At 46.2% G+C, this 25,685-nt stretch overlaps 2 protein-coding genes across 2 annotated transcripts in view; one reads left to right on the top strand and one right to left on the bottom strand.

Annotated features, from left to right (window-relative positions):
- The window catches only part of LOC145412425 (ketimine reductase mu-crystallin-like), a 31,894-nt gene extending 18,232 nt beyond the window's left edge, over positions 1–13,662 (bottom strand). Inside the window, exons 1-2 of the mRNA XM_080282310.1 lie at positions 13,503–13,662; positions 12,473–12,671 (exon numbers count right to left, since the gene is read on the bottom strand). Coding sequence (XP_080138436.1) covers positions 12,473–12,671; positions 13,503–13,662 — 359 coding nt within the window. The remainder of the gene's footprint in view (positions 1–12,472; positions 12,672–13,502) is intronic.
- A 9,424-nt stretch (positions 13,663–23,086) lies between these two features.
- LOC145412518 (uncharacterized) overlaps positions 23,087–25,685 on the top strand; it is a 491,890-nt gene continuing 489,291 nt past the window's right edge. The window contains exon 1 of the mRNA XM_080282412.1: positions 23,087–23,167. The gene's annotated coding sequence lies outside the window, so the exon portion shown is untranslated. The remainder of the gene's footprint in view (positions 23,168–25,685) is intronic.

Genomic DNA, 25,685 nt, shown 5'->3' with positions numbered 1-25,685 from the left:
TAAATGCTGTATATAAAATTTTTTGTGAATTTTATGAAATAGGAGTCCAGAAGTACATCCCACAGCATAAAGAAGCAGATAAGAAAATACAGAAATGGTTCAATACAGAATGTAAAAAATCAAAAGAAAGAAGAGATTTGTTGTGGAATAGATACAGAAGACACAATAGTGAAAGGGCGTATAATAATTACAAACAGGCAAGAAACGACTATACAAGAATAAGGAGGGAAGCCCAAAAACAGTTTGAGGAGGATATAATAAGTAAAAGTAGTGATCAACCAAAGCTGTTTTACAGCTATATCAGAAGCAAAACCAAAGTAAAAGATATAATACAATCCATCACGGACGAGGGAATCACTTATACACAAGAGAAAGATATTTGTGAAGCACTAAATAATAATTTCCAATTAGTTTTTACAGAAGAAAAAATTTTTGAGAGGGAATATGTGGAACACGCATGTCCACACATACTACCAGATATACAAATAGCAGAAAAAGTAATACAGGAGGAGTTAAGTAGATTAGACAGAGGAAAAGCAAGTGGTCCTGATGAAATTTCATGTTGGGTGTTACGAGAATGTGCAAAGGAGTTAAGTAAACCATTATTTTTATTTTTCAAGAAATCCTTGAGTCAAGGGAAACTACCTGATATTTGGAAAAAAAAAAAAGCAAATATAGTCCCCTTATTCAAGAAAGGAAATAGACAAAATCCTCTCAACTACCGACCAGTATCACTGACCAGTGTTGTAAGGAAGGTATTAGAAAAATTTATAAGAAAAGCTTGGGTAAATCATCTAGAAGAACACAGTATGATAACAGAAAGATAGTTTGGTTTCAGAAAAGGAAAATCATGTGTTACTAATCTGTTGAGCTACTATGACAGAGTAACAAACACAATACAGGAAAGGGAAGGATGGGTGGACAGTATCTATTTAGATTTCAAGAAAGCTTTTGACACAGTACCACACCAAAGACTTTTATGGAAGCTGTACCATCAAGGAGGAATTCGAGGCAAACTGTTTTGTTGGATGCAAGACTTTCTCATAAAAAGAGAAATGAGGACAGTACTAAGAGGAAACTACTCATCATGGAAAGAAGTGACTAGTGGAGTACCACAGGGTTCGGTGCTGGCACCAATCATGTTTCTAGTGTACATAAATGATATAAACAGTAACACTGGAAATGAGAGCTATCTGAATATGTTTGCAGATGATGCAAAAATACAAAGGAGAATTACTAGCACAGACTCTTGTAGGGAGCTACAAGAAGAATTAAATAAACTTCATGAATGGAGTAGTACATGGCAAATGGAATTCAATGTGGACAAGTGTCATGTAATCAAGTTTGGTAAAAGTGGAAAAAAGACCTGATTGGGATTATAAGTTAGGAAATAAAACCCTATACACATCAGAAAGAGAGAAAGACCTAGGTGTGATTATCAATAACAGACTATCTCCGGCTGACCACATCAGCGAGAAGGTACGGAACATGTATACACTGCTTGCAAATATGAGAATAGCATTCACATACATAAATGAAGACATGCTAAGAAGGATAATAACATCATTCATTTGACCAACCCTGGAATATGCATCAGCAGTCTGGAGTCCTCATCTCAAAAAGCATATAGACAAGATTGAAAAAGTTCAAAGGGCCGCTACAAGATGGATACCAAGCTTAAGGGACCTAAGCTACGAAGAAAGACTAAATAAACTGAATCTACCAACACTACAGGAGAGAAGGAAAAGAGGTTACATGATAATGCTATATAAGTGCATATCAGGAAAGGAGAAAATAGACATAAATGATTACTTAACATATGGAGAAGCATCAGCAAGAGGACACTGCAAAAAACTGCATAAGAAGAGAGGTGATAAAGACGTAAGGAAATTCAGTTTCCCAAACAGAGCAATTGATCAATGGAATGCACTACCGAATGAAATAGTGTGTGCCAAAACAATTCACAAATTTAAGGATATGTACGATAAATATGGTCTAAGACACGGGACAATACGAGCTTGACTCATTCCTGTAAAGATACAATTAGGTAAGAACAATTAGGTAAGAACACACACACACACACACGGCATCGTCGGATGTGGACGTCTGTACCGGCGCTCCATACAAGCTCAACACGGCCAGAGGCATTACCTAAATAAGTATCTTTGAATGAGTCAAGCTCTGTACCAGGTTAGACTAAATGATTTTTCATTATTAAAAGGAAAAAAAATAATAAGGTTAAATAAGACTGGTTGAAACAACAAAGAACCACGATGCGTTGAGTCAGCTGGGTTTGTTTATACTACAGAAAGACCGGGAAAGCGTGCACACTGTAAGTACATACTCTGTTCATTTAGTATTACAAAATGGATACATACTTCAGTAAAACAAATTTGGAAAAGAAAAGGGATAAAAGTAAAAAGCAAAATGACGATTTCTACCAAGAACTAGTTGAAGTGGAGACTCACAATAGACTGGTTGAACGTGTACACAATCTAGAAATGGCTTTCAAAAATGAAATTGATGAAATAAAGAAGCAAATGCACTTGCAAAAGGAAGAGTTAGATAAACTGGGAAAGGAGGCCAATAAGAAAGACACAACCATCAGTGAACTAACAGTGGAATTGAATACCCTTAGGAAGAAAGTGAGTGAAATGGGAAGTACAGTATTTAATCACGAGAGTGTTATGGAAGAGTTAAAAAATGACACAGAGACAATTAGACAAGCAAGCAGTCTTATGGACCAGAGCAGTGATATTGAGGAGAAGATAACACAGGTAAATGAAGCTGTGCAAAGCTACAAAAATGATGTAGAAATCACGTATGCTGAAATGGTGAAAGTAAAGAAAGACTTGGAAACAAGGGTGGAGGAAAAAAGCATTAAAAAGGAAGTGAAAAGAATAATCCAAAACAATCCAAAGTTAGTCAGAGATTCAGTAGAAATAAATAAATCAGTAGTAATCACTGGTATAGAAGAGGAAGAAATTAAAAACAAAATCACTAGAGACAAAAAGGAGATGGCAAATGTAATGAACTTACTGAAAGAAGTATCAGAGGAAATCTGTAGTAAAGACATAGAGGAACACAAAAGGTTAGGGAAATACGAGAAAAGCAAGACAAGACCTCTAAAGGTGACTTTCCAGAGTGTAAACACTGTGGAAGAGATACTAAAAAATGCAAAGAATCTTATGGAAAAAGAGGAGTTCAAAAATGTATGGATAAAAAGATGTCTAACACAAGAGGAACTGGAATTACTGAAAGAGAAAAGGGAGGAAGCAAAAACAAAAAATGAGGGAAGATCAGAAGAGGACAAGAAGAAATTTTTTTTTACAAAGTAATAGGATTGCAGGTACGAAAGTGGTACACAAACAGGATGGAAGAAAAAGGAGGAAGTTAGTAGAACCATGTCATGACAAGTATATAAACAAAATGATAAAGTTGATGTACTCAAATGTGGATGGAATGGTATCTAAATTACTAGAGATGAATGATTATGTCAGAGAAAATGAACCACAAATAATATGCCTAACTGAGACAAAATTAACACCAAGGATATCCAATGACATACTAAACTTAGAGGAATACAATATATGGAGAAGAGACAGAAATTTAAAAAAAGGAGGAGGAATTATAATATTAACTAAGAAAAATCTAAAAGTCAAGGAAATAAACCTAGATATACCATCACAAGTAGAACTGATTGCAGTAGAGATCGACACATCTGAAGGTAAAGTAATTGTAGCCAATTTGTATATGCCACCCAAATCAAACACATGGGAAAGAGACGAATATGAGGACCTAGCAGAGAGTACAATTCAGAGTATAAGATCCTTGCTACATAAAATGGAAGAGAAATCGGAAAGAATTATACTAACTGGGGATTTCAATACAAATATAAATTGGAATACTCTAGATATAAATAGCCAAGAAAGCTGCTGGGACCAAAAGCTCCTGGATCTCGTACAAGAGTTTTTCTTAACGTAACATGTGAGGGAAACCACTAGAAAAAGAGGACTTGATGTACCTTCAGTGCTAGATCTAATATTTACTAGGCAAGAAAATGACATTGACAGTTTAATATATCACCCTCACTCGGCAAAAGCGATCATGCAGTACTAAATTATAACTTCAGGATAGCATATGACATAGTAAACAGCACTGACAGTTACAAAAAGAGACTAAACTATAAAAAGGGAAATTATCAAGACCTAAAGAAGTATTTCTTAGAAGTTGATTGGGAAAATGAGCTTAGAGGACAAGATTTAAATGCTGTATATAAAAAATTTTGTGAATTTTATGAAATAGGAGTCCAGAATTACATCCCACAGCACAAAGAAGCAGATAAGAAAATACAGAAATGGTTCAATACAGAATGTAAAAAATCTAAAGAAAGAAGAGATTTGTTGTGGAATAGATACAGAAGACACAATAGTGAAAGGGCATATAATAATTACAAACAGGCAAGAAACGACTATACAAGAATAAGGAGGGAAGCCCAAAAACAGTTTGAGGAGGATATAATAAATAAAAGTAGTGATCAACCAAAGCTGTTTTACAGCTATATCAGAAGCAAAACCAAAGTAAAAGATATAATACAATCCATCACGGACAAGGGAATCACTTATACACAAGAGAAAGATATTTGTGAAGCACTAAATAAGAATTTCCAATTAGTTTTTACAGAAGAAAAAAATTTTGAAAGAGACTATGTGGAACACGCATGTCCACACATACTACCAGATATACAAATAGCAGAAAAAGTAATACAAGAGGAGTTAAGTAGATTAGACAGAGGAAAAGCAAGTGGTCCTGATGAAATTTCATGTTGGGTGTTACAAGAATGTGCAAATGAGTTAAGTAAACCATTATTTTTAATTTTCAAGAAATCTTTGAGTCAAGGGAAACTACCTGATATTTGGAAAAAAGCAAATATAGTCCCCTTATTCAAGAAAGGAAATAGACAAAATCCTCTCAACTACCGACCAGTATCACTGACTAGTGTTGTAAGCAAGGTATTAGAAAAACTTATAAGAAAAGCTTGGGTAAATCATCTAGAAAAACACAGTATGATAACAGAAAGACAGTTTGGTTTCAGAAAAGGAAAATCATGTGTTACTAATCTGTTGAGCTACTATGACAGAGTAACAAGCACAATACAGGAAAGGGAAGGATGGGTGGACAGTATCTATTTAGATTTCAAGAAAGCTTTTGACACAGTACCACACCAAAGACTTTTATGGAAGCTGTACCATCAAGGAGGAATTCGAGGCAAACTGTTTTGTTGGATGCAAGACTTTCTCATAAAAAGAGAAATGAGGACAGTACTAAGAGGAAACTACTCATCATGGAAAGAAGTGACTAGTGGAGTACCACAGGGTTCGGTGCTGGCACCAATCATGTTTTTAGTGTACATAAATGATATAAACAGTAACACTGGAAATGAGAGCTATCTGAATATGTTTGCAGATGATGCAAAAATACAAAGGAGAATTACTAGCGCACAGACTCTTGTAGGGAGCTACAAGAAGAATTAAATAAACTTCATGAATGGAGTAGTACATGGCAAATGGAATTCAATGTGGACAAGTGTCATGTAATCAAGTTTGGTAAAAGTGGAAAAAGACCTGATTGGGATTATAAGTTAGGAAATAAAACCCTATACACATCAGAAAGAGAGAAAGACCTAGGTGTGATTATCAATAACAGACTATCTCCGGCTGACCACATCAGCGAGAAGGTACGGAACATGTATACACTGCTTGCAAATATGAGAATAGCATTCACATACATAAATGAAGACATGCTAAAAAGGATAATAACATCATTCATTAGACCAACCCTGGAATATGCATCAGTAGTCTGGAGTCCTCATCTCAAAAAGCATATAGACAAGATTGAAAAAGTTCAAAGGGCCGCTACAAGATGGATACCAAGCTTAAGGGACCTAAGCTATGAAGAAAGACTAAATAAACTGAATCTACCAACACTACAGGAGAGAAGGAAAAGAGGTGACATGATAATGCTATATAAGTGCATATCAGGAAAGGAGAAAATAGACATAAATGATTACTTAACATATGGAGAAGCATCAGCAAGAGGACACTGCAAAAAACTGCATAAGAAGAGAGGTGATAAAGACGTAAGGAAATTCAGTTTCCCAAACAGAGCAATTGATCAATGGAATGCACTACCGAATGAAATAGTGTGTGCCAAAACAATTCACAAATTTAAGGATATGTATGATAAATATGGTTTAAGACACGGGACAATACGAGCTTGACTCATTCCTGTAAAGATACAATTAGGTAAGAACAATTAGGTAAGAACACACACACACACACACACTGGTGCATTGGTAACGTTCCCGCTTGCCAACTGGTGGACGGGAGTTCGCGCCTCGCTCAGATTGCGAAAAGTTTCACTGACGAAGTGGGTGGTTACTGTCCCCCTGGAGCAAGGGGACGGGTGTGTGCGTGTGTGAAGGTCACAGCCTTGCCCTTAGATCGGACTATATGAGCTCTCAGCTCCCTTCCGGGAGGGTAAAAGCTGACCATCAAGTGATCCTGACCGACCCGGTGAATTACACACACACACACACACACACACACATATATATATATATATATATATATATATATATATATATATATATGTGTGTGTGTGTGTGTGTGTTAAAATATATATAAATACGTACGTTTCTCAGTTATTCATGTCATCAACAAACCCATTACAGTGTACTTCTTTACTTCATACCGGAACTCGTACGTCACCTTCCCATTCAACTAGTTTGCTCGTTGTAAGTTTTGTCTCGCATACTGCCATGACATCACACTTCTGTAAGAACTTTCAAGTCTACTTCCAATCATTATTCACATCTCCAACATTCTACACAGCCAGAAGATCATGTCTGAATTTATGGGTCCCTGGGTAGACACGGGACCCAGCTCTAAGGATTCACCTTTATTTTTTTTATTTATTTTTTTTTCAAGTGGGGAATTCCCAGTCCATCAGCTGGTAGTCGAAATGATTATTTATGACATTCACCGCATTAGAACAGAAATGGGACGGTGGGTGGAGAGGAGCAGGCGGAATGGAGTGGGATAGTGGTAATTACGGAAGCATACACAGCTGTTGTTGCTCCTAAGTCAACTTCGATCTGTTTGCTCGATCAGACACATCAATCGCAGTTTGGTAACCGTCGCTGCAGGTCCGCTTCGTGCAGTATGGACGATGCAGGTAGCCGGTAACGTTGTCATGGATGAGGTAGGTGGGAAGTAGAGGGCGGGATGGGTTGAGACGGTGATGGGGTGGAACAGGATTGGATGAATAAACCTTGGGCATTTGGAGGGGCAGCACTGGCGGTGAGAAGACAAGTCACATACTTCTGTAAGAAGTTAATATAGAAGGCTGAAAATGGAAAGGATGGGTGGAAAGCAGTAGGTGGGACGGGCTTGAATGCTAGTGGAGCATGGTTAGGGTGAAGATGGGCGTTGTAGATTGGTCAGTATGGGCGTGACAATGATTTAGTTAATTTTCTCGATCCACGCGAAGGACAAGAATATATATATATATATATATATATATATATATATATATATATATATATATATAAAGCAATCTCTCATATACCGCCCTCTTACGATGTTGTAAAAATATAGAGCTGTGACTGATTTTGCCGTGTTATCACACCTGACGATATTACTGTATACCCGTGATGGGTAGACGTGTGTTGTCAAGAGGCGGATAGAAGAGGTTGGTCATGAACTAATGTGGAAAGGATTTTATCTAGCAGAGAGAGAGAGAGAGAATGTGTGTGTGCCGGAGAAGGGGAATGTGGTGAAGCGAAGCCTGAGGAACACAGTAGGAGACCCTGTAACCTCTGGGAAAATGTGTTGCCGGGCATGCATTCGAATAATGAATACAACAATGCGAGTATGCTGCAACACGAGAGAGAGAATTGAACTGAAATATTTTTTGTTGTAAAAGATAAAGAACAAAAGAAGGTGGTGGGTCTTGCCACACACCAGCCAATACTGTTACATAGGCTACAGTTAAACCTTTATGATTCCTCACAGAAATACTGAATATCCAGCAGTTTTTGAGATGCGTGGCTTGCAAATCAGTGCCCCTGGAGACCGATGTGAGAGAAGAATAACATAGTGCCCCCAGAAACACGGAAGAACAACGTAGTGCCCCCAGAAACACAGTGAGAAAGAAACAGTGTAGTCCCCCCAGAAACATACCGACACCCCTACCCGGACCCCACGGAGTAGCCACACCCACACTAGGGGACCCAATACGACAACGGCTTAAGCCAGCCTGGGCCATGCGCCCTTATCACACTCAGCCGTCGCACCGCCACCATAGCAGACGGAGGACACTACCTTCGGAAAGCAGGACTGCTGAATCAGACTGAGGTGGAACTGATATTTCAGTTTCCGACAGCGCCCCTCTGGAGACGGCCGATTGCCGCTCCCGCCTTCGTCAGTCGGCCAAGCATCGCACTGAAGGTGTTTCTGCCGAGATGGCCGATTGCCGCTCATTTCTTCTGCCCCAGGAGATGGCCGATTGTCGCTCCACCCTCCTGCCGAAGGAGACGGCCGATTGCCGCTCTGGAAGCGCTGCCCCTGAGATGGCTGATTGCCGCTCTGGAAGCGCTGCCCCTGAGACGGCCGATTGCCGCTCAACCCTCCTGCCAAAGGAGACAGCTGATTGCCGCTCTAGAGGCGCTGCCCCTGGGATGGCCGATTGCCGCTCTAGAGGCGCTGCCCCTGAGACAGCCGATTGCCGCTCTAGAGGTGCTGCCCCTAAGACGGCCGATTGCCACTCAACCCTCCCGCCGAAGGAGACGGCCGATTGCCGCTCTGGAGGTGCTGCCCCTGAGACGGCTGATTGCCGCTCACTCCTCCTGCTGAAGGAGACGGCTGATTGCCGCTCACTCCTCCTGCTGAAGGAGATGGCTGATTGCCGCTCACTCCTCCTGCTGAAGGAGACGGCTGATTGCCGCTCACTCCTCCTGCTGAAGGAGACGGCTGATTGCCGCTCACTCCTCCTGCTGAAGGAGATGGCTGATTGCCACTCTGGAGGTGCTCCCCCCGAGATGGTCGATTGCCAATCACTCCTGCCAAAGGAGACGAATGATTGCTGTCCAAAGGCGCTGCCCCTGAAACGGCCGATTGCCGCTCCCTCCTGCAGAAGAGACGGGCCCATGGCCTCTGGAGAGACGACCAGAGGTGCGCTGACTCCCCCACACAGCCACAGCCTATTGCCGGGCCCTACAGCCAGACAGAGGTGCCGACATCGCCCCTGCGTGAGACAGACGCCCAGCTCCCCAGCACCAGAGGGACCCCGCGAGGCCTAACGGCCTCCCCTGGCTTCTGGTCCCTACGCCTGGCCCTGGAGAAGACTCACCTGTCGGGCCCCAGTACGAGACGGTGCCGCAGCCCCCACCTGACAACACCTCTTGATTTTGGGGACCGCAGCCCTCAGCCTCCCTGGGCCCTCCCCAGGACTCCTGGGTGCAACCTCTCCATGCCCAAGAGATGGCCACGGACCTCCACCTCTGGCCGAGACAGGAGCCAGAGACTCCTAGACCTGTTTGGCCCCAGCCCTGAGGGCCACACCCCTAATCCCAGCCCGGAGACTACGGGCCCTTGCGCCACGTGCAGCCCTAGACGAGAGAAGACGCCCCTGCAAGCCGTCCCGTGCCCTCTCGGCATGCCTTTCCCTGGCGGTGCCCCTAGCCCAGCCAAATAGACGCCGGCGTGTCTCCCCACCACCCCCACGACACGAGTGAATATATGTCAAGTGTGGTATTGCCCCAAGACTAGTGACGGAAATTATATTAACCCGTCACGTCCCGAGGTTTTCCGCACCTCCAACATCACCCAATCCCAAGGTATTTTTGAAAAATTTTTTTTTGGCTAAAACCTCCACTTTTGGTGAGAAACATCGAAAATTCATGGAGAAATCGCTAACCTGAGGTTTAAAATACTCAATCCAGGTAGGAGTTCCTCCTTACCTGACTGGGTTTTCTAACATGCTGGCACCAAAGAAAACGAGTTCTATGGGAGAGTAACTATTTCACACAACTCATAAACGGTATTTATTTATTTACTTGGTACGAATTTATATGTAGTATGAGAGTATATTGGTTTTCAAGCAGTAATATAGGCATTATAAGCATTGTTTCACTCACTAACTAATCACCATACCTGACCTTTTTTTGCCACATTACCTGTTCATTATTTCTGACTGTTTCTTCTTCTAATGCTATGTAAACTTTGTCCTCCACATTGTCATCGATTGGGGAATCACTCTGGCCCTGAATATCTTTACTGGCCAGGTCACTGGTAACAGGTGAATTGCCGAGACAATGGCGTGAGGGGGGGAGGGGGGAGGTTATGCAGTGTAAGGCATTGTCCCTGCTTGGCATCTTGTAGAGGAATAGAGGAAGGTGTCCCATGTATACATACGAAAAATCACGCACGAAAATTGAAAATTGTGCAAATTAGGGACCTTGCAATTGCACGACGTACCGGTATGTCGCCGGGACTGGCAAATGCAAATCGTTGCAACGTACCCATACGTCGACGGGACGGGGTGGGTTAAGTGTGACGTTGCCCTAGAAAACAGGTTACAGTGATATAGTGACTAAATGTATGTTCAGTAGCAGGGCGAGTGAAATCACGGGAGAGTGAGTAAGGATGAGAACAGTGAGTGAGTCCTGAGAACTCTGACTCATAAGTGACGCCCTTGTAAGAAACCAGTAAGAACTCTTCCCCTGAGGAAGTCTCTATAATGAAAATATACATATGTCCCTTGTTGTCAGAAAACCATAGAAAAGTGAGAATAATATCCGTCCCTTTATATTACTGCAGATATCCAGTCCCGCTATTCCCTCCCTCTCTACAACATCCCCTCCCCATAACTAACATAATATAAACGAGAGATAGAATCAAATGTCAAACCCCTTTTTCTATCCAGTGATACTAAGAGTGAATTAGAAAGACGTATCCTTTCCCAATATTACTATAACTCTGTTCCGGCTCATCATGAGTCCTTCCCCTCCCCTCCCCCGCGTGAACTCCCCCTCCCGCGCTCTCACACGCACCCGTGTTCCCTGTATGCCTGTTCACTATAAGCTTTCTGTATTGGCAACCGTAGTGGTTAAGTCAGTATCCTGTGAGATACTAATATCCTAAGTAAGGTTTTAATTGTGTGTCACTATTCGTGTTGTAATATCTGTATTTTGTCCTGTGTCTGACTGTGGGAATATACGTGTACAAGGTTATTGCCTAGAGTTTCTGTGTCCTGCCTCTCTTTCATTGCACTAAGCTCCGGTCACGAAAGAGGACCCCGCTACATGTTAGGTGTTTTAGGACCGAGGAGTCGGGCCTTTTTCACCTAGCATTACAGTTATCATAACACTTCATAGAGCAATGGAAAACTGCATGTAAACTACAGCACTAAGAGCAAATAATTATGTGTACTTTTACAAAAAGTTTTGTTATGCTAGGTGTTTATGGGGCGGCTTCCCGTCCTTAGAACGCCTAGAGTGCAGCTGGGTTCCCTTTCTAGACCGGAACTTAGATAAACAAGAGAGGGCCAGGGCATAAAAACACAGTGCAACAACCTAACACGTATATTGACAGGTTCAACTGCTGTGGAACAGGTAGACAATCTTACACAATCTCATAGGCAAAAATCAATACATGGGCTGGTATTAGTGGGTAGTGTATCGCACAGGATACTAGATGTACAGGAGTCTAAGTCTGGTTTAGTAGGGCAAAGCACTATTACACTTCGCGGTGAGGAAGCACTTCCGTGAGGCGTACACTGTTCTGGCACTAAGTTTTTAGACGGAGTACGGAGGGGGTGTTACTGACTGCACAAGAGGGGGAGTAGATCTTGACGCTATGTTACAGGCACCATTACAGGGGTTGAGGTGTCACTGTCTGTAGATTCACTGCTTGATGTCACTGAGGCGCCTGTTCTTTTACACTTATTATATTATGTTCTTACTTGGCCTCACTGTACAATAATTATGACTTGATTTCACTAAGGCGCCTGCTCTTTTACACTTATTATTTTATGTTCTTACTTGGCCTCACGGTACACTTATAGCTTGATTTCACTGAGGTGCCTGTTCTTTTACACTCACTAGTTTATGTCCTTTCTTGGCCTCACTGTACACTTATATTAGGTTACACTCACTCTCGTGCCTCGAGTGCCGACCTCACTGCTCACTGATATTTCACTGTCTTTAGGTTCACTTTCTTTCACAGGGGGAAGGGGTCACAACTCTCGGCCTGGGGTAGGCGGAGGCCCTTTGGGAGTCCCTTTGTCCCACGGCCATGGGACCACTCTCAGGGGCATCGTCTCTCGGCTGGGGCTCCGGCTGTGTGTGGGGAAGGGCCCCTCACTGTTGGGGCTGGGGACTGGGGTCTGGCCCTTGGGACTGGGACCAAACAGGCATTGGAGGCGCTCACTCAGGCGCCGGATGGAGGACGGGCGTCGCCCTTGTCGGGGTGGGGAGAGGGCCCGGCCAGGGGTCTGGGGGACGTCCCTGGGGGCGCATCGGCTGCGTTCTTCTGTTGGAGACGCCGCCATCAGGTCTGGGCTGCGGCGCCATCCCCTGCCGGAGTCCGTCAGGTGGGCGCCCTCTTCCTCTGGACGGAGGGAGAACAACTCCGGGGACAGTACGGGGCCTCTCCACCAGTCCTCGGGGCAGTGGTCCTCCTCCTGGAGGTTGCCTCAGTCGGGGTGGACAGGAGGGTAATCTGTGCTCCTGCCGGAGGGCAGGACTGAGCACAGCTCACCCTTTCGTTGTGGAGTCACAAGGGGCGAGGGACTTTGGTGTCTCTCTCCGGCGCGACTACAGGCAGTTGCTAAGTTCCCTTGAGCAACAGACGGAGGATGACTACAGGCCGTCCCTTCGCTGTGGGTGTGGCTACAGGCCGTCACCGGGACCTGACTCCCTGACGGGAACACAAACAAAGTGTGGCCACAGACCATCACCTGCCTGTCGGCGTGGCTACAGGCCATTGCCAAAGCCCCGCAAGGAAGGCAACATGATGGAAAGGAGCAGCTACAGGCCATCTCCTCCCTATTGGCCGTTGCCAGTGTCATGCCCTCCGAAGCAACTACAGAAGGAGAGGGGATGTACCGGTCTCTCCCCAGCATGGCTTCAGGCTGTCGCTGGACTCTGTACGGGGTGTTAGCAGCACAGGGAGGAGCGGTTACAGGCTGTTTCCTACTTGACAGCCCGACTACAGGCCATGGCCTTTTTTGGGTGTGGCTACAGGCCGTCAATGGTGGCCGGCTATAGGCCGTGGCCCTTAATTCAGAGAGGCTACAGGCAGTCTCCTTTTTCTCTGAGTGGCTACAGGCCAGCTCAGGTGATGCGCAGCTACCAGCTGTCGCTGGGGTGCTGCTTGGAACTTTTAGGCCAGTTCCACCTCAATCCTATTGGTGGTCAGCTCGCCCAGGAGGTAGTGTACTTTGACTAAGGTGGTGGCGGTGGGCGAGTTCTGGGGAATAGGGGCACGCAGCCCAGGTGAACTTATGTCCATATTGCCCGGGCTCATTCTGCGCACCGTCTAGCCCTCGGTGTCCTCCTCCTGGGGGTGTGGTGGCAACCTGAGCTCCCACAGCCGGCATTTAAAGTTTAATTATCCCAACTGTGTTAGACCTTAGTACATACATAATTGAACAAAAGCGTGCCATGTTCTCGCTATGTCTGACATTTTTGAGTTACTCAAATTTTCTGGTTGAAATAGAAAACAATGTACAGTTGAATAAAAAATATTTACAATATTTCGAAATTCCTCGCCTGGCTTCAGTATGTAAAACATTGGGAGGAACCATTTTATTTTTCTTTTACTGCACACGAAAAGCACTTGTGTGAACATAAGAGAAATTGTCCTGAAATAGCACAACTAGTCATTCCATTCTTACTTCGTCAGTATGGGAAAGGAATAATTTTGACTATCGCTCCAGTCGAGATCCTGCAGTGGACCTCGTATATGGATTGTTACATATATTGTTAGTCAGGTCACGGTTACACCAGTGTCTGATCATCCTAACTTCTGCTACTGGTTAACTCACTTAACCCAGTGATGTATTTTTTTCTAGTCTTCTAAACTGCTTTATTTAGTTTAGAATAAACTTTGCATCCCCATCCACATCTACTCATACTCCCTCACTCGAACTCCATCACCTGTAATGGTAGTTCATTCCAAATTAAAGGTACAGTTATAGGTAATGTAGTTAAAGTGAAGTTGAAATGACAACAGAAGGCATTATGACACCCCCAGGAGGCGACAACGGAGGGGTAGACAGGGTGCACACGACGTCTGTGCGATATGGATGTAAGTCCCATATAGCCACGCGCCTCTATTCCCCGGAATGCACCCGGCATGAACACCTCAGTCTGGGTGCGTTACCCTTTCACCGACCCAGCCTGCATCAGGACTGGGGCGGAGCTAGAAACCTAGCTCCACGCGGCACCCCAGTGACGGCCGGTAGCCACACACTTAAAGCAACGACCTGTAGCCATACCCCTGCAACAGCCAGTAGCCATGTACCAGTGACAGCCGGTAGCTGCACCTTTAAAGCAATGGCCTGTAGCCATGCCCCTGCAACGACCTGTAGCTGTCCAACAGTGACGGCCAGTAGCCGCGCCCTTAAGAGACGGCCAGCAGCCGCTCATAGTGCTGTGCACCCCCCCTGCAGAACCCGTGACGGCCAGTTGCCGCATGCGGGGAGAGAATGGTACGCCCTCTCTTCTTCTGCAGTTGACTTGAGGGGCACAACACTGGTGACGGCCGGCAGCCGCACCAGTAGACAAGGGGCAGCATGTAGCCACCCTTCGCCTACACATCGCCCCTCATACAGGACTTCAGCGACAGTCGGTAGCCACCCCTCCAGGCACGTGACGGCTGGCAGCCGCACTTCATCTGTGGTCCTGTCAGGGAGTCAGGCCCCAGTGACCGCCAGTTGCCATACCAATGGGAAAGGGACAGCCTGTAGCCACCCTCCTCCCGTTGCCCAAGGGACCTCGGCAATGGCCAGTAGCCGCGCCAAGGAGGGGCACCTTAAAAGCCCCTCGCCCCCTGTGACTCTGCAACCCGAGGGAGACCATGGAAATTGAGCCCTGGTGACAGCTGGTTGCTGCACCGACGGGACAGGGACAGCCTGTAGCCGCCCTCCTCCCGTTGCCCAAGGGACCTTGGTGACGGCTGGTAGCTGCGCCAGGGAGGGGCATCTTAAAAGCCCCTCATGCCCTTCGTCTTCACTACCTGAAGGAGACCCCTGTTTGAGCCACCCCTCTGGTGGCAGAGCAAGTCCCACCCTTGGCTTCCCCGACCAAGGCAGCCTCCAGGAGGAGCACCTATCCATCTAGGACTGATGGAGAGGACCCATCTTGACCCCAGGGTTACACTCCATCCAGCCGGCACCAGAGGGAGACCAATGCCTATCAGACTCCTGCTGCCCACAATGCCGCATCCCCACCCTGACGGTGAAGCAGCAGGAGCGAGACTACAGCCGACTGGCCCTCCACGCCGCTCCTAGCACCCCAGGGCATGACCTCTCCAGTCAGGAGGAGGAGCGACGCCCTTCCCGCACTGGGCGCCTGCAGGAGCGTCTTCAGAAAATCTTCAGCCCCAGTCCCAAGAGCCAGACCCCCATGCCAAGCCCCTCCAGTGCGGGGCCCTTCAACACGCCTGACCACAGCCCGTCCCGAAGGACGACGCCCCCACGGATAGTCCCGTGGCCCCTCCACGAGAGGACACCTGAGGGGACGGAGCCGACACTGGGGCGCCACCTGTGAGCCGCCGCCCCCCCCCCTTGGTTGGCCCTCTACCCTGCCCCATATCCCCATAGTGACTGTGATTTCTCTGCCCGCAAACGAAAGTGAAAGTGGCTGCACATTTAAAGTACAATGACAGTGTCTGAGCAGCCGAACTATAGTGAAAGTGACAAGAGACACAACCAGTGTATAACGCGGGACAGATATAAAAAGATTATAAAGAACAAGCAGCCCTAGAGCAAACTGTAGTCGCATCTTTCCTTAAGTGCAGTGTCTGTCTGTCCATCGGTATCCTGCGAGATACCTGCAACTTATATACCTTAATTGTCAATTCCAGTTTCTTGCAATCGCACAGAGTCTAGCTCCCTGTATCCAGAATTTGGTAATATACGTGTAAGGTTGTTGTCCTGTGTCCTGTTCCTCTCACGGTGTGTTTAAGCTCCGGTCTAGAAAGGGAACCCAGCTATACCTTAGGTGTTATTAGGACAGGAAGCCGACCTAAAAATGCTTAGCATAACAGAAGTATGGGCAGGTGTGTAAGGGTGTGAGTAATGGCTGAGTGTAATCGCAATTTGGAATGTATAGTTACAAAACAGCATAAACTTACACTGCTGTATTTGCTGAAGAAAGTGTGTAGCAAGACCCACCACCACCTTTTCTTCTATAAGTATACCGTATACTGTCGTCTCCCCGCACAAGGACATACACGACTGAAGGACGCTGGTCACAGAGTTACCAGACCAAATTCACAAATGTAGCCAAATCTCCTCTCGAAATACAATGAACAGGCTACTGCTCAAGGTAAGAATCGTCTGGCTAGGAAAAAATGAATAAAATATTGGCAGTCTTCAAAATACTACTATAATTTATACCGACATCCATCAGCACGTGACACTAGATAGTTGTGAATAACTAGCACTACCGCCAAAAGAGCTAACCTGGCAACTCTGATGATAAGCTAATCTCTCTCTCTCTCTCTCTCTCTCTCTCTCTCTCTCTCTCTCTCTCACACACACACACAAATAGATAGATAGATTTACTGACCACAATAATCACAGTTCCAAATTTGTATAGCAATATGCATAGGCTATAGGTCCGGCGTATAATATCCCTTACAATTAATCTGAACAAATTCAGTACAAAAATAAACTGGATTAGCTATAAATAAACTTAGAGAAATTACAGCTTGTACACTAAACCATGTCTTGCAGGTAAAAAACTATTATGCTAGGTGTTTTTAGGCCGACTTCTCGTCCTAGAAACACCAGCTATAGAGGCGGGGTCCTCTTTCGAGACCGGAGCTAGAACACACAATGAGAAGAGCAGGATATAAAAACTCTGGACAACAACCTTACACGTGTATTATCTAAATTACAATTTTCATATAAAGTGCTGGGAATAGCGACTAAGGGCATCACAACACCCTCAGGAGGAGCCTATGGAGGGTCTGAAAGAGCGCGACCCGATCACGGACGACAGGGACATAATTCCGCCCGGTCTGCGTGCCCCTATGCCCCGGAACTCTCCCGCTGCCACCATAGCAGGAAAAGGAGACTACCTTGCGGGCGAGCTGACCCTCGACAGGATCGGGATGGAGCTATTATTCTAGCTCCAGGCAGCACCCCAGCAACGGCCGGTAGCTGCACCTTTTTTGAGACGGCCTGCAGCCGCTCGCCCCTTCTTCAGGAGACCGCCAATGGCCGCTCCTGCCTTCATCTTGAGACGGCCGGTAGGCGCTCCAAAGGTGCCCTTGAGACGGCCAGTAGCTGCTCCCCCCTTCTTCATTAGATGGCCGGTAGCTGCTCCGAAGGTGTTCTTGAGACGGACAGTAGCCGCTCACCCCTCCTTCAGGAGATGGCAGGTAGCCGCTCCCGCCTTCGTCAGGAGACGGCTGGTAGCTGTTCCGAAGGTGCCCCTGAGACGGCCACTAGCCGCTCAGCCCTCCCTCAGGAGATGGCCGGTACCCGCTCCCGCCTTCGTCAGGAGACGGCTGGTACCCGCTCCGAAGATGCCCCTGAGACAGCCGGTAGCCACTCACCCCTCCTTCAGGAGACAGCTGGTGGCCGCTTCCCCGCACAGGCCATGGCCAGTAGCCAGGCCCCTAAAAGGCCACGGCCAGCAGCCGGGCCCTAAGGCAGGAGACGGCCACCAGCTGCTCCTCTGTCAGGTGCTACCACACCCCCAGGACGTGGCATCCTCCAAGAGGAGGGTCCCAGTCCCGAGGACCTGTGGTGAGACCCTATGCTATCCCCAGGGTTGTACTCCATCCAGCCGGCTCCAGAGGGACCCTACCTGACGGACTCCGACGACGACCGACGCTGCGACTCACTCCTGACAGCATCCCATACGGCAGGAGGCCACAGCCACCGGCACCCCGAGGCTGCCCCCAAGGACCCCCGGGTGAGGCCTTTCCCCACCCCGATGCAGACAACCCTCGTCCTCCGTCAGGCACCTAAGTGCGCACTTCAGGAGGCGGTTTGGCCTCAGCCCTGAGGGCCGCACTCCAACTCAGGGCCCTTCACCGCCCCTAGCCCTGGATGAGAAAGGACGACCCCTACGAGTGATTCCGTGGCCGCTGGATACAGGGGCCACAGGCGGGACTCCACCCCCATCAGGAGTCAGGCTGTGAGTCCTCCTGTTGCCCCACTAACCACGCCGCCGCCCCACCAACAGTAAGTGACAGTGAACAGTGCAGTGACAGTGTAATAGTGACTAGAATATCGCGCAGATAATATCCAAGAGAACATAAGTCCAAGGCTTAGTAATGTGTGAGAATTAAGATCCAGGCAAACAGTGACACAGTGAGAGTACGAAGAGAGATCTAATAAGAGTGCAGTGATTTCAGCAAAAATCAGACTTGGCCTTTATAATGTAATTCCTCTGCACTACAAGACCAGTGTAATACTTGCCCAGCCTAAATACAGTTTCTATTTCCCTCCAAGTGACAGTGAACTATTCCCCTGCCCGAAATACTACATTCATTATTTATTGTGCCATTCACCTGCTATCCTGAACTATTGACTAAATAGTATCCTGCGCGATACTACAATACTAGTACATGACTAATTATTAGCCAGATTCCTGTTGTTTTGACATCTACCTGTTCCACCAATAGAATTAGTCAATACACATGTAAGGTTGTTGCCTTGAGTTTTTGTGTCCTGCCTCTCTCTTATTTGTCTAAGCTCTGGTCTAGAAAGAGAACCCAGCTGCACTCTAGGCGTTCAAGGGAAGGGAAGCTGACCCTTAAACACCTAGCATAACATCATACATTATGGATGGGAGCTGTACGCAATACACTATTCACTATCAACTGTGCTAGACAGACTAGAGGGTTCTGACTGGTTTGTGTGGTGTTGGTATCACGTAGGATACTGTCCAGTCATAAGGACACTGAATGGACACTGCACAACAATTGATGGTAGATCTCACACATTCGTTACTTGGGATCTAGTATCAATCTGAATACAAGTGTCTCGCTGTATATTATACAGTGGTAGGAGCACTAGCAAAACACAGTACATACATGGATATAGAGGCACACTACAGTCACTAGTGCATTAGCTCGACACTGTATATACCACAAGCACTATAGTCACAATATGTACTGGGCACTCACTGTTACACTGGGAAGCCTGGAGGACCCCAACTGGGCTGCAGGAGCTGGGTAGTCCCCAGGTGTCAGCCAGGTGTTGGAGGGATCCCGTCTGGTATTCCTTCTCTCAATTGCCACGGGATTGACCCTCAAAGGTGACGTCATCTACCGAGGACTGCGGCCGGTCGTGGTGGGAGGCCCTCTACTCTTGGGGACTGGCTGGGTAGTCTGGTCCTCGGGGCTAGGGCCAAACAGCAACAGTAGGTGCACTTGTCTGCACCCACCCTGGGGAGGAGGTCGCTGTCGTCTAGGGAGAGGTCGCACCCTGGGGTAGCAGGGGTGCTGTGGGGAGTCCGGTGTCTACATGTCTTTACATACTGTAATGCTAGGTGTTTTGGGGTCGGCTTCCCCTCCCTTTAACGCCTAGTGTGTAGCTGGGTTCTCTTTGTAGACCGGAGCTTAGACAAATAAGAGAGAGGCAGGACACAAAAACTCAAGGCAACAACCTTACACATGTATTGCTAAATTCTACAAGTGGAACGGGTAGATATCACAGGAGTAATTATGCTGAACAAATATAAACCTTAGGCCTAGATTGTGGGTATTAGTCTCACACAGGATATTACTTGGGGACAAGATCAGGTAAAGTGAATAGCACTACGAGCAGGAGTCCTAGGGGAGTGAAACCAAATACTATCACTTGAGGGAAGTCCAGGTTTTATCTATCGGGTGGAGTTCTGCTCACTAGGCCCGCGGCACTGGTTTCACTGCTGGCAGTCTAACTCGTTTGTCCGTCGTGTTGTTAATTATTGTTCGTGCACTGTAGCCTCTGTATGATCTCGGCCATCTCCTTATTACCTCCAGAGCAGCTACCAGCCGTCTCCTTATTACCTCCAGAGCAGCTACCGGCCGTCTCCTTATTACCTCCAGAGCAGCTACCGGCCGTCTCCTTATTACCTCCAGAGCAGCTACCGGCCGTCTCCTGTAGGAGGGTTGAGTGGCTACAGGCCGTCTCTTTAAGGACATCTTCGGATGGCTTCTGGCCATCTCCTGATGAAGGCGGGAGCAGCTACCGGCCATCTCCTTATTACCTCCAGAGTGGCTGCAGGCTGTCTCCTGTAAGAGGGTTGAGCGGCTACCAGCCGTCTCAGGGGTGCTGACTGGAGCTAGAGTAATAGTCCCACTCCGTGGTTGTCGGTGGTTGGCTCGCCCAGAAGGTAGTCTCACTTTCCTGCTACGGTGGCGGCGGGCGTGCTCCGGGTCATAGGGGCGTGCAGCCCGGGTGGACTTATGTCTCTGTCGCCCGGAGTCACTGTTAACCACTATCTGGCAACCTCTTCTAAGGTGTATCCACAGCGTGGCGGTGTGCACGAGCTGGACACAAATTTGCCCTTGTGTGACATGATCTGGTACTCTTATTAGCCTTGGTACAAGTGTCTCACCCATACCCTAACATCGGAACTCAAAATGCTCCGTCATTTCATTTTTTGTTCTGTATCAAAGCCTGCAAAAACACTGGCTAGGTTTCTTCCTTGAGTCACTCTACTCTCCATTACACATTCAGCAATCAGGGTCATCCACAAATAAGTCTTAAGGGGACTATATACAGCAGCCCCTTCCCCTTGGACCTGCAGGGAGTGAGGTAGCCCGGGTGTTGCTGTGGTCCGGTGTACAGGAAGGCCCTTCCTTGGTGGGGCCTCGACCTGGCAGGTGGCCCTCGGGACTGCCCTCGGGACTGGGGCTGAACAAGGCCAACAGATGCGACTGCCATCGTTTGCTCCTGGCAGAGGGTTGTCAGCGGGACTGACTCACGAGGTCCCTCCCCAGGGTTCTGGAGACCCTGGGTGGCTGGGGGCTGCCAGTCACCACGGGGCTGGACCGCCATCATGAGTTACCTGTGGTGTCCCTTCTGGGTGGCATCCGTCAGTGCCAGGCGTTGTCCAGGGGCGATCCATAGGGTGTGGATTCCCTCTCCTGGGATCAGGCCCTGCCACCACTCCTCAAAGGGCAGCTCCTCCTGGGGACCACATCTGTGGGGAGAGTGAGAAGGGCGTCCCGCATAGCCTCTGGGTGATAAGTGGGCCAAGCCAGAGATTTCCTCCAAAGAGGCTGCGGATGAAGGGCATACAGTGGCCGACCCTTCCCCGACGTGGACAGTGGCCGACGTTGTGGTTCCATAGGCTCTGAGGCCAGCAGAAGGGCATTCAGTGGCCGACCCTTCCCCGGTATGGACAGTGGCCGATACCTCGGTGCTGCTCCCACAGGAGGAGGCAGATGAAGGGCGTACGGTGGCTGACCCTTCCCCAACGTGGACAGTGGCCGACGCCGCGGTTCTGCCTTTCCCTGGCTTGCCAGCCGAGGTGCATACAGTGGCTGTCACGTCCAACCCGGGGCATACAATGGCCGCCACTGCGGGGCTGGTTCCAGGGGTGACTGCAGCAGAAGGGTATACAGTGGCCGTTCCTTCCCTGATATGGACAGTGGCCGATACCGCAGTGCTGCAGGGGGCAACAGCGGAAGGACGTACGGTGGCCGATCCTTCCACGGTATGGACAGTGGCCGATACCGCGGTGCTGCTTGGGACTTCCTGTAGACAAGTACCACCCCGATCCTGGTGAGGGCTGGCCCGGTTGAGATGTAGTGGGCCGGGACTGCTTCCTTGCTGGTGGCCGTGTTAAGAGCGAGAGGGGACCGGGGTCTTAGGGTACATAGGCCCATATCGTTCAGGCCTGGCGCTCTCTCTCTACACCTCCCTGTGGTATCCTCCTGGGGTTGGTGTGGGGCCGTCCTAGAGTGGGTGTTTCCGCCGGGGTATTTCAATTAATACTGTATTCTGTTCTGACTTTAACTGAGGTAATATACGTGTAAGGTTGGTTGACCCAAGTTTTTATGCCCTGTTCCTCTCGTTGTATACTCTAGACCCGGTCTCAAAAGGGAACCCCAGCTCAGTGAGGACGAGAAGTAGACCCTTGAACACGTAGCATAACAACATGAAATTTTTGTCAGATCGCTGAAGTTTATACCAGCCAAGATCTTGTTCAGCCACACCCCCATAACGGTTGTTATTAAACAATAAGTAGTATTATTCTGAAGTCGTCTTGGATATTATTATTCTTAATTATGGCATATTGCTGTTAACTCATCATATTTGTTAACTGATACTACATTTTCAAACGTAACTCAATGCGCAACATTACATTAGGCTGTTCCACCTCAGTTGTAAAGATGGTCATGTATTGTTACGCCCTAATATCGAACCCGTCCCACCACAGACACTTCTTAAAATAACTATTCTTTTAATGTAGATGCATTTTGAGATATTTAGCAGAACTATAACGTGAAAGAGTTTTCAAAGATAAAAAGGCGTAATAAACTTTTATTAGACCATTGAACATCGAACTAGTTTCAAGCGCGGTGTTGATCATTTCCGCAGAACATCCTTGAGACAATCAATAGACGATTGAACCAAGTTCTCCAGTTCAGGTAGTTAGCATGTGAGAAAACAAAAGAGCAACAAAGTTTGTGTATTCGATACATTAACGCTATGCATTTTGCATTATTAAGTACTCTATAAATCTGAAAGGCATCTGGTCTCACATGGAAAATGGTCTTCAGTTTACATGTAGCCGTGTCGGCTTGTTGTTTGTGAATATCACACTTCAAATACCTTCGCTATGGATTTTTTTATTGAAAGTTTAAAATATATTTTAAGACCATGGATTATAGCAGTTTGTTGAAGCGTCAAAGACATTCTGAAGGTAAGCAGTTGCTTTAATGTGTAAATGAAGAGGAAAATATCATTTGTTTACATCTGCTCCGTCCCATGGTAGTCCAACCCGCCACCAAAACGTCAACACACATTGTAGTGTCCATACTCAAGATATTTGCAGTATACTTCATAACCCGGGGAGACTTAGCGTTGGATTTCGGTGTGATTAATTATAGAGATTCAGCATCGCTACCATGAATCAACGTAAGTTCGTACAATTTAAGCTTTATAGTTGGTGTTTTAGTGGTTGTCCCGTAATGTTTAGGTAGTGGAAGTGAGTTGGTGGGCATAATTGCCGTTACAGCCCCATTCACCTTTTGTCATTTTTTCTTGTGGTGCTTTAGAGCTATATTTCTAGTCAGGTAATAAGGTTTATAGATAAAATATTGCATGGTAAGAATTTCTAGTGCCCTATGAATTTTTTGTTTTTGTTTTTGCGGCCATATTAAACATTTTCTCCCCTTGCAGAAGCATGGGACGGAATCGGTTTCTGCCAAATATGGAATTCATTATATTTTCTTGTGCCAGTGGTTCTCACAATGACAAAATTTTGAGTACCAGCACTTTGTTAGTACAATTTTTTTTTTTTTTTTTTTTTTTTTTGGTCAGCGGCTGGTCTTGACGCAGCCATATCCTCTGAATTATGAGCGCATTCTTATGTTTGTTTCCACCGCACTTTACCATCCAGGCCATCAGCCAATCAGCAAGCTGATGTGAAAGGCGGCCATTTTGAATGAGTCATGGACAATGGCCAGTGAGCAATCACTATGCAAATTGCTTTGTTTTAGGCCAGTGACTTCAAACATGAGAAATTTGAATTTAGTTTGTCCATGGCGACCGTGGAGTGCACCTGTTAGACTTGACTGGGTTTTACTAATTCGTCAATTTTTTTTAAAAGGACCAGGATTCTGTTTTTAAGAGATCACGGCTGTACAAAGTAGGCTTGGCTGGTTTAGTTTAAATACAGCACGGCCTTATAAGGTTAAGGTAGGTTGCTTAGCCTAGTTCAGTGACGGGAATGCTGGTTTTTCGCACAGTCTTGGCAATTTCCGATAAAATCGGTACTCAGATTTTTCTTTGTTGAACCTTACTATTAGTGAATTCTGTATGATTTTTAGTGTAGAATTTATCACAAGTTGCTCATTTCAGGGGGGGTAATGGGCAAAAACTTGAAAACAGGTAATTTGCGATAAAATTGACACTCTAAATCCTACAGAGAACCCCATTTTGTAAAGTTTTAGAAAAAAGAAACAAAAAATAAACATTTGTCAGAAATGATAATTTTACCAAGAAATCCCTAACTCAGTTGGGAATCTTTAAAAATTCTTCTCCATGAGCTTCTTGAAGGGTCCATGTTATTTTTCAGTGTTCTTGTTTTTCCTTCCCTTAGTCCATCGAGGGATTCTTTATATGTTTTCCGATGAGATTTTTGAGTTTCAGTTTTTTGTTTCTTTTCTATCTATCTGTCAATATATTGCCAGACGCCTTAATACCGTAAGGGGTAGCCACAAACAAAATGCCTCCATGTCACCCTGTCCCCCTCCATTTCATTGCCCTGCTTCCAGCTCACACCACTCTCTCTCATATAGGGTACTTCTCTACTCCATTCCTTATCTCATCCTTGGCCTCTCCCTTCCTTTCTCCCCTTCCACCTCACTCACATACACTCTCCGCATCAGTCTCTTGCTTTTCAAAGTGGTGAAAGTATTTAAAAATGAGTGTTTGTTTCCAAACAGATGCCTTCTTGTGGTGCATGAAGACAGATGGATGCTATCTTAGAATGCCATTTTCAAACTAAATACCAGTAACCCTTATCAGTGCCAGGTTACCCAAGCATAACCAGAATTTTTGTAATAACCCAATTTTATTTATTCTAATGTAGCCTTATTTATGCTAAACTAACCAATTTAATGCTAACCTAACCAGACTTAGGGTAATCTAACCTAACCTATCATTTATGCAGTCATATTTACCAAATAGTGTATATTTACTAAATAATTTCAAAATATATCTATGCTGTTTACATATAATATATATAGAATTTTTCTTAGTCTGTAGAATTAGGGTATATATTATATACCCTAATTCAACTGATGAAGAAAAATTCTTCGACTGTCTTCTACGATGGAACACATCCCACGGTATACAGTACATTTCTCCTTTCTCTGGAATCTTCATTCTAAGACATTTCAATGTTCACCACCACCTTTGGCTCTTCTCTCCTTTCACTGATCCGCCTGGTGAACAAGCCTACTGTACATCTTATCTATCCTTAATGACTTAGAGCAGCTTGTACAGCACCCTGCCCGTTTTGGAGAGAGTTCCAATATACTTGACCTCTTCCTTACAACTATCCTTCTGCTTACACTGTTAATCTTTTATCTTTGTTGGGCTCCTCCGATCACAACCTAATCGAGGCCCCGCGTGCGGTTTTGTTGTAAGTGCCTCCTCAACCGAAATTGAGTTTTCTGCATATACCACAAATTTGACCCTTCCTCTAAATCCGT

Source organism: Coenobita brevimanus, chromosome 93 (assembly GCF_032717465.1).
Source record: "Coenobita brevimanus isolate Jiangsu-jjx chromosome 93, ASM3271746v2, whole genome shotgun sequence".
In the NCBI taxonomy this organism is placed as follows: Eukaryota; Metazoa; Arthropoda; class Malacostraca; order Decapoda; family Coenobitidae; genus Coenobita; species Coenobita brevimanus.
This window is presented reverse-complemented; position numbering and strand designations above follow the sequence as displayed.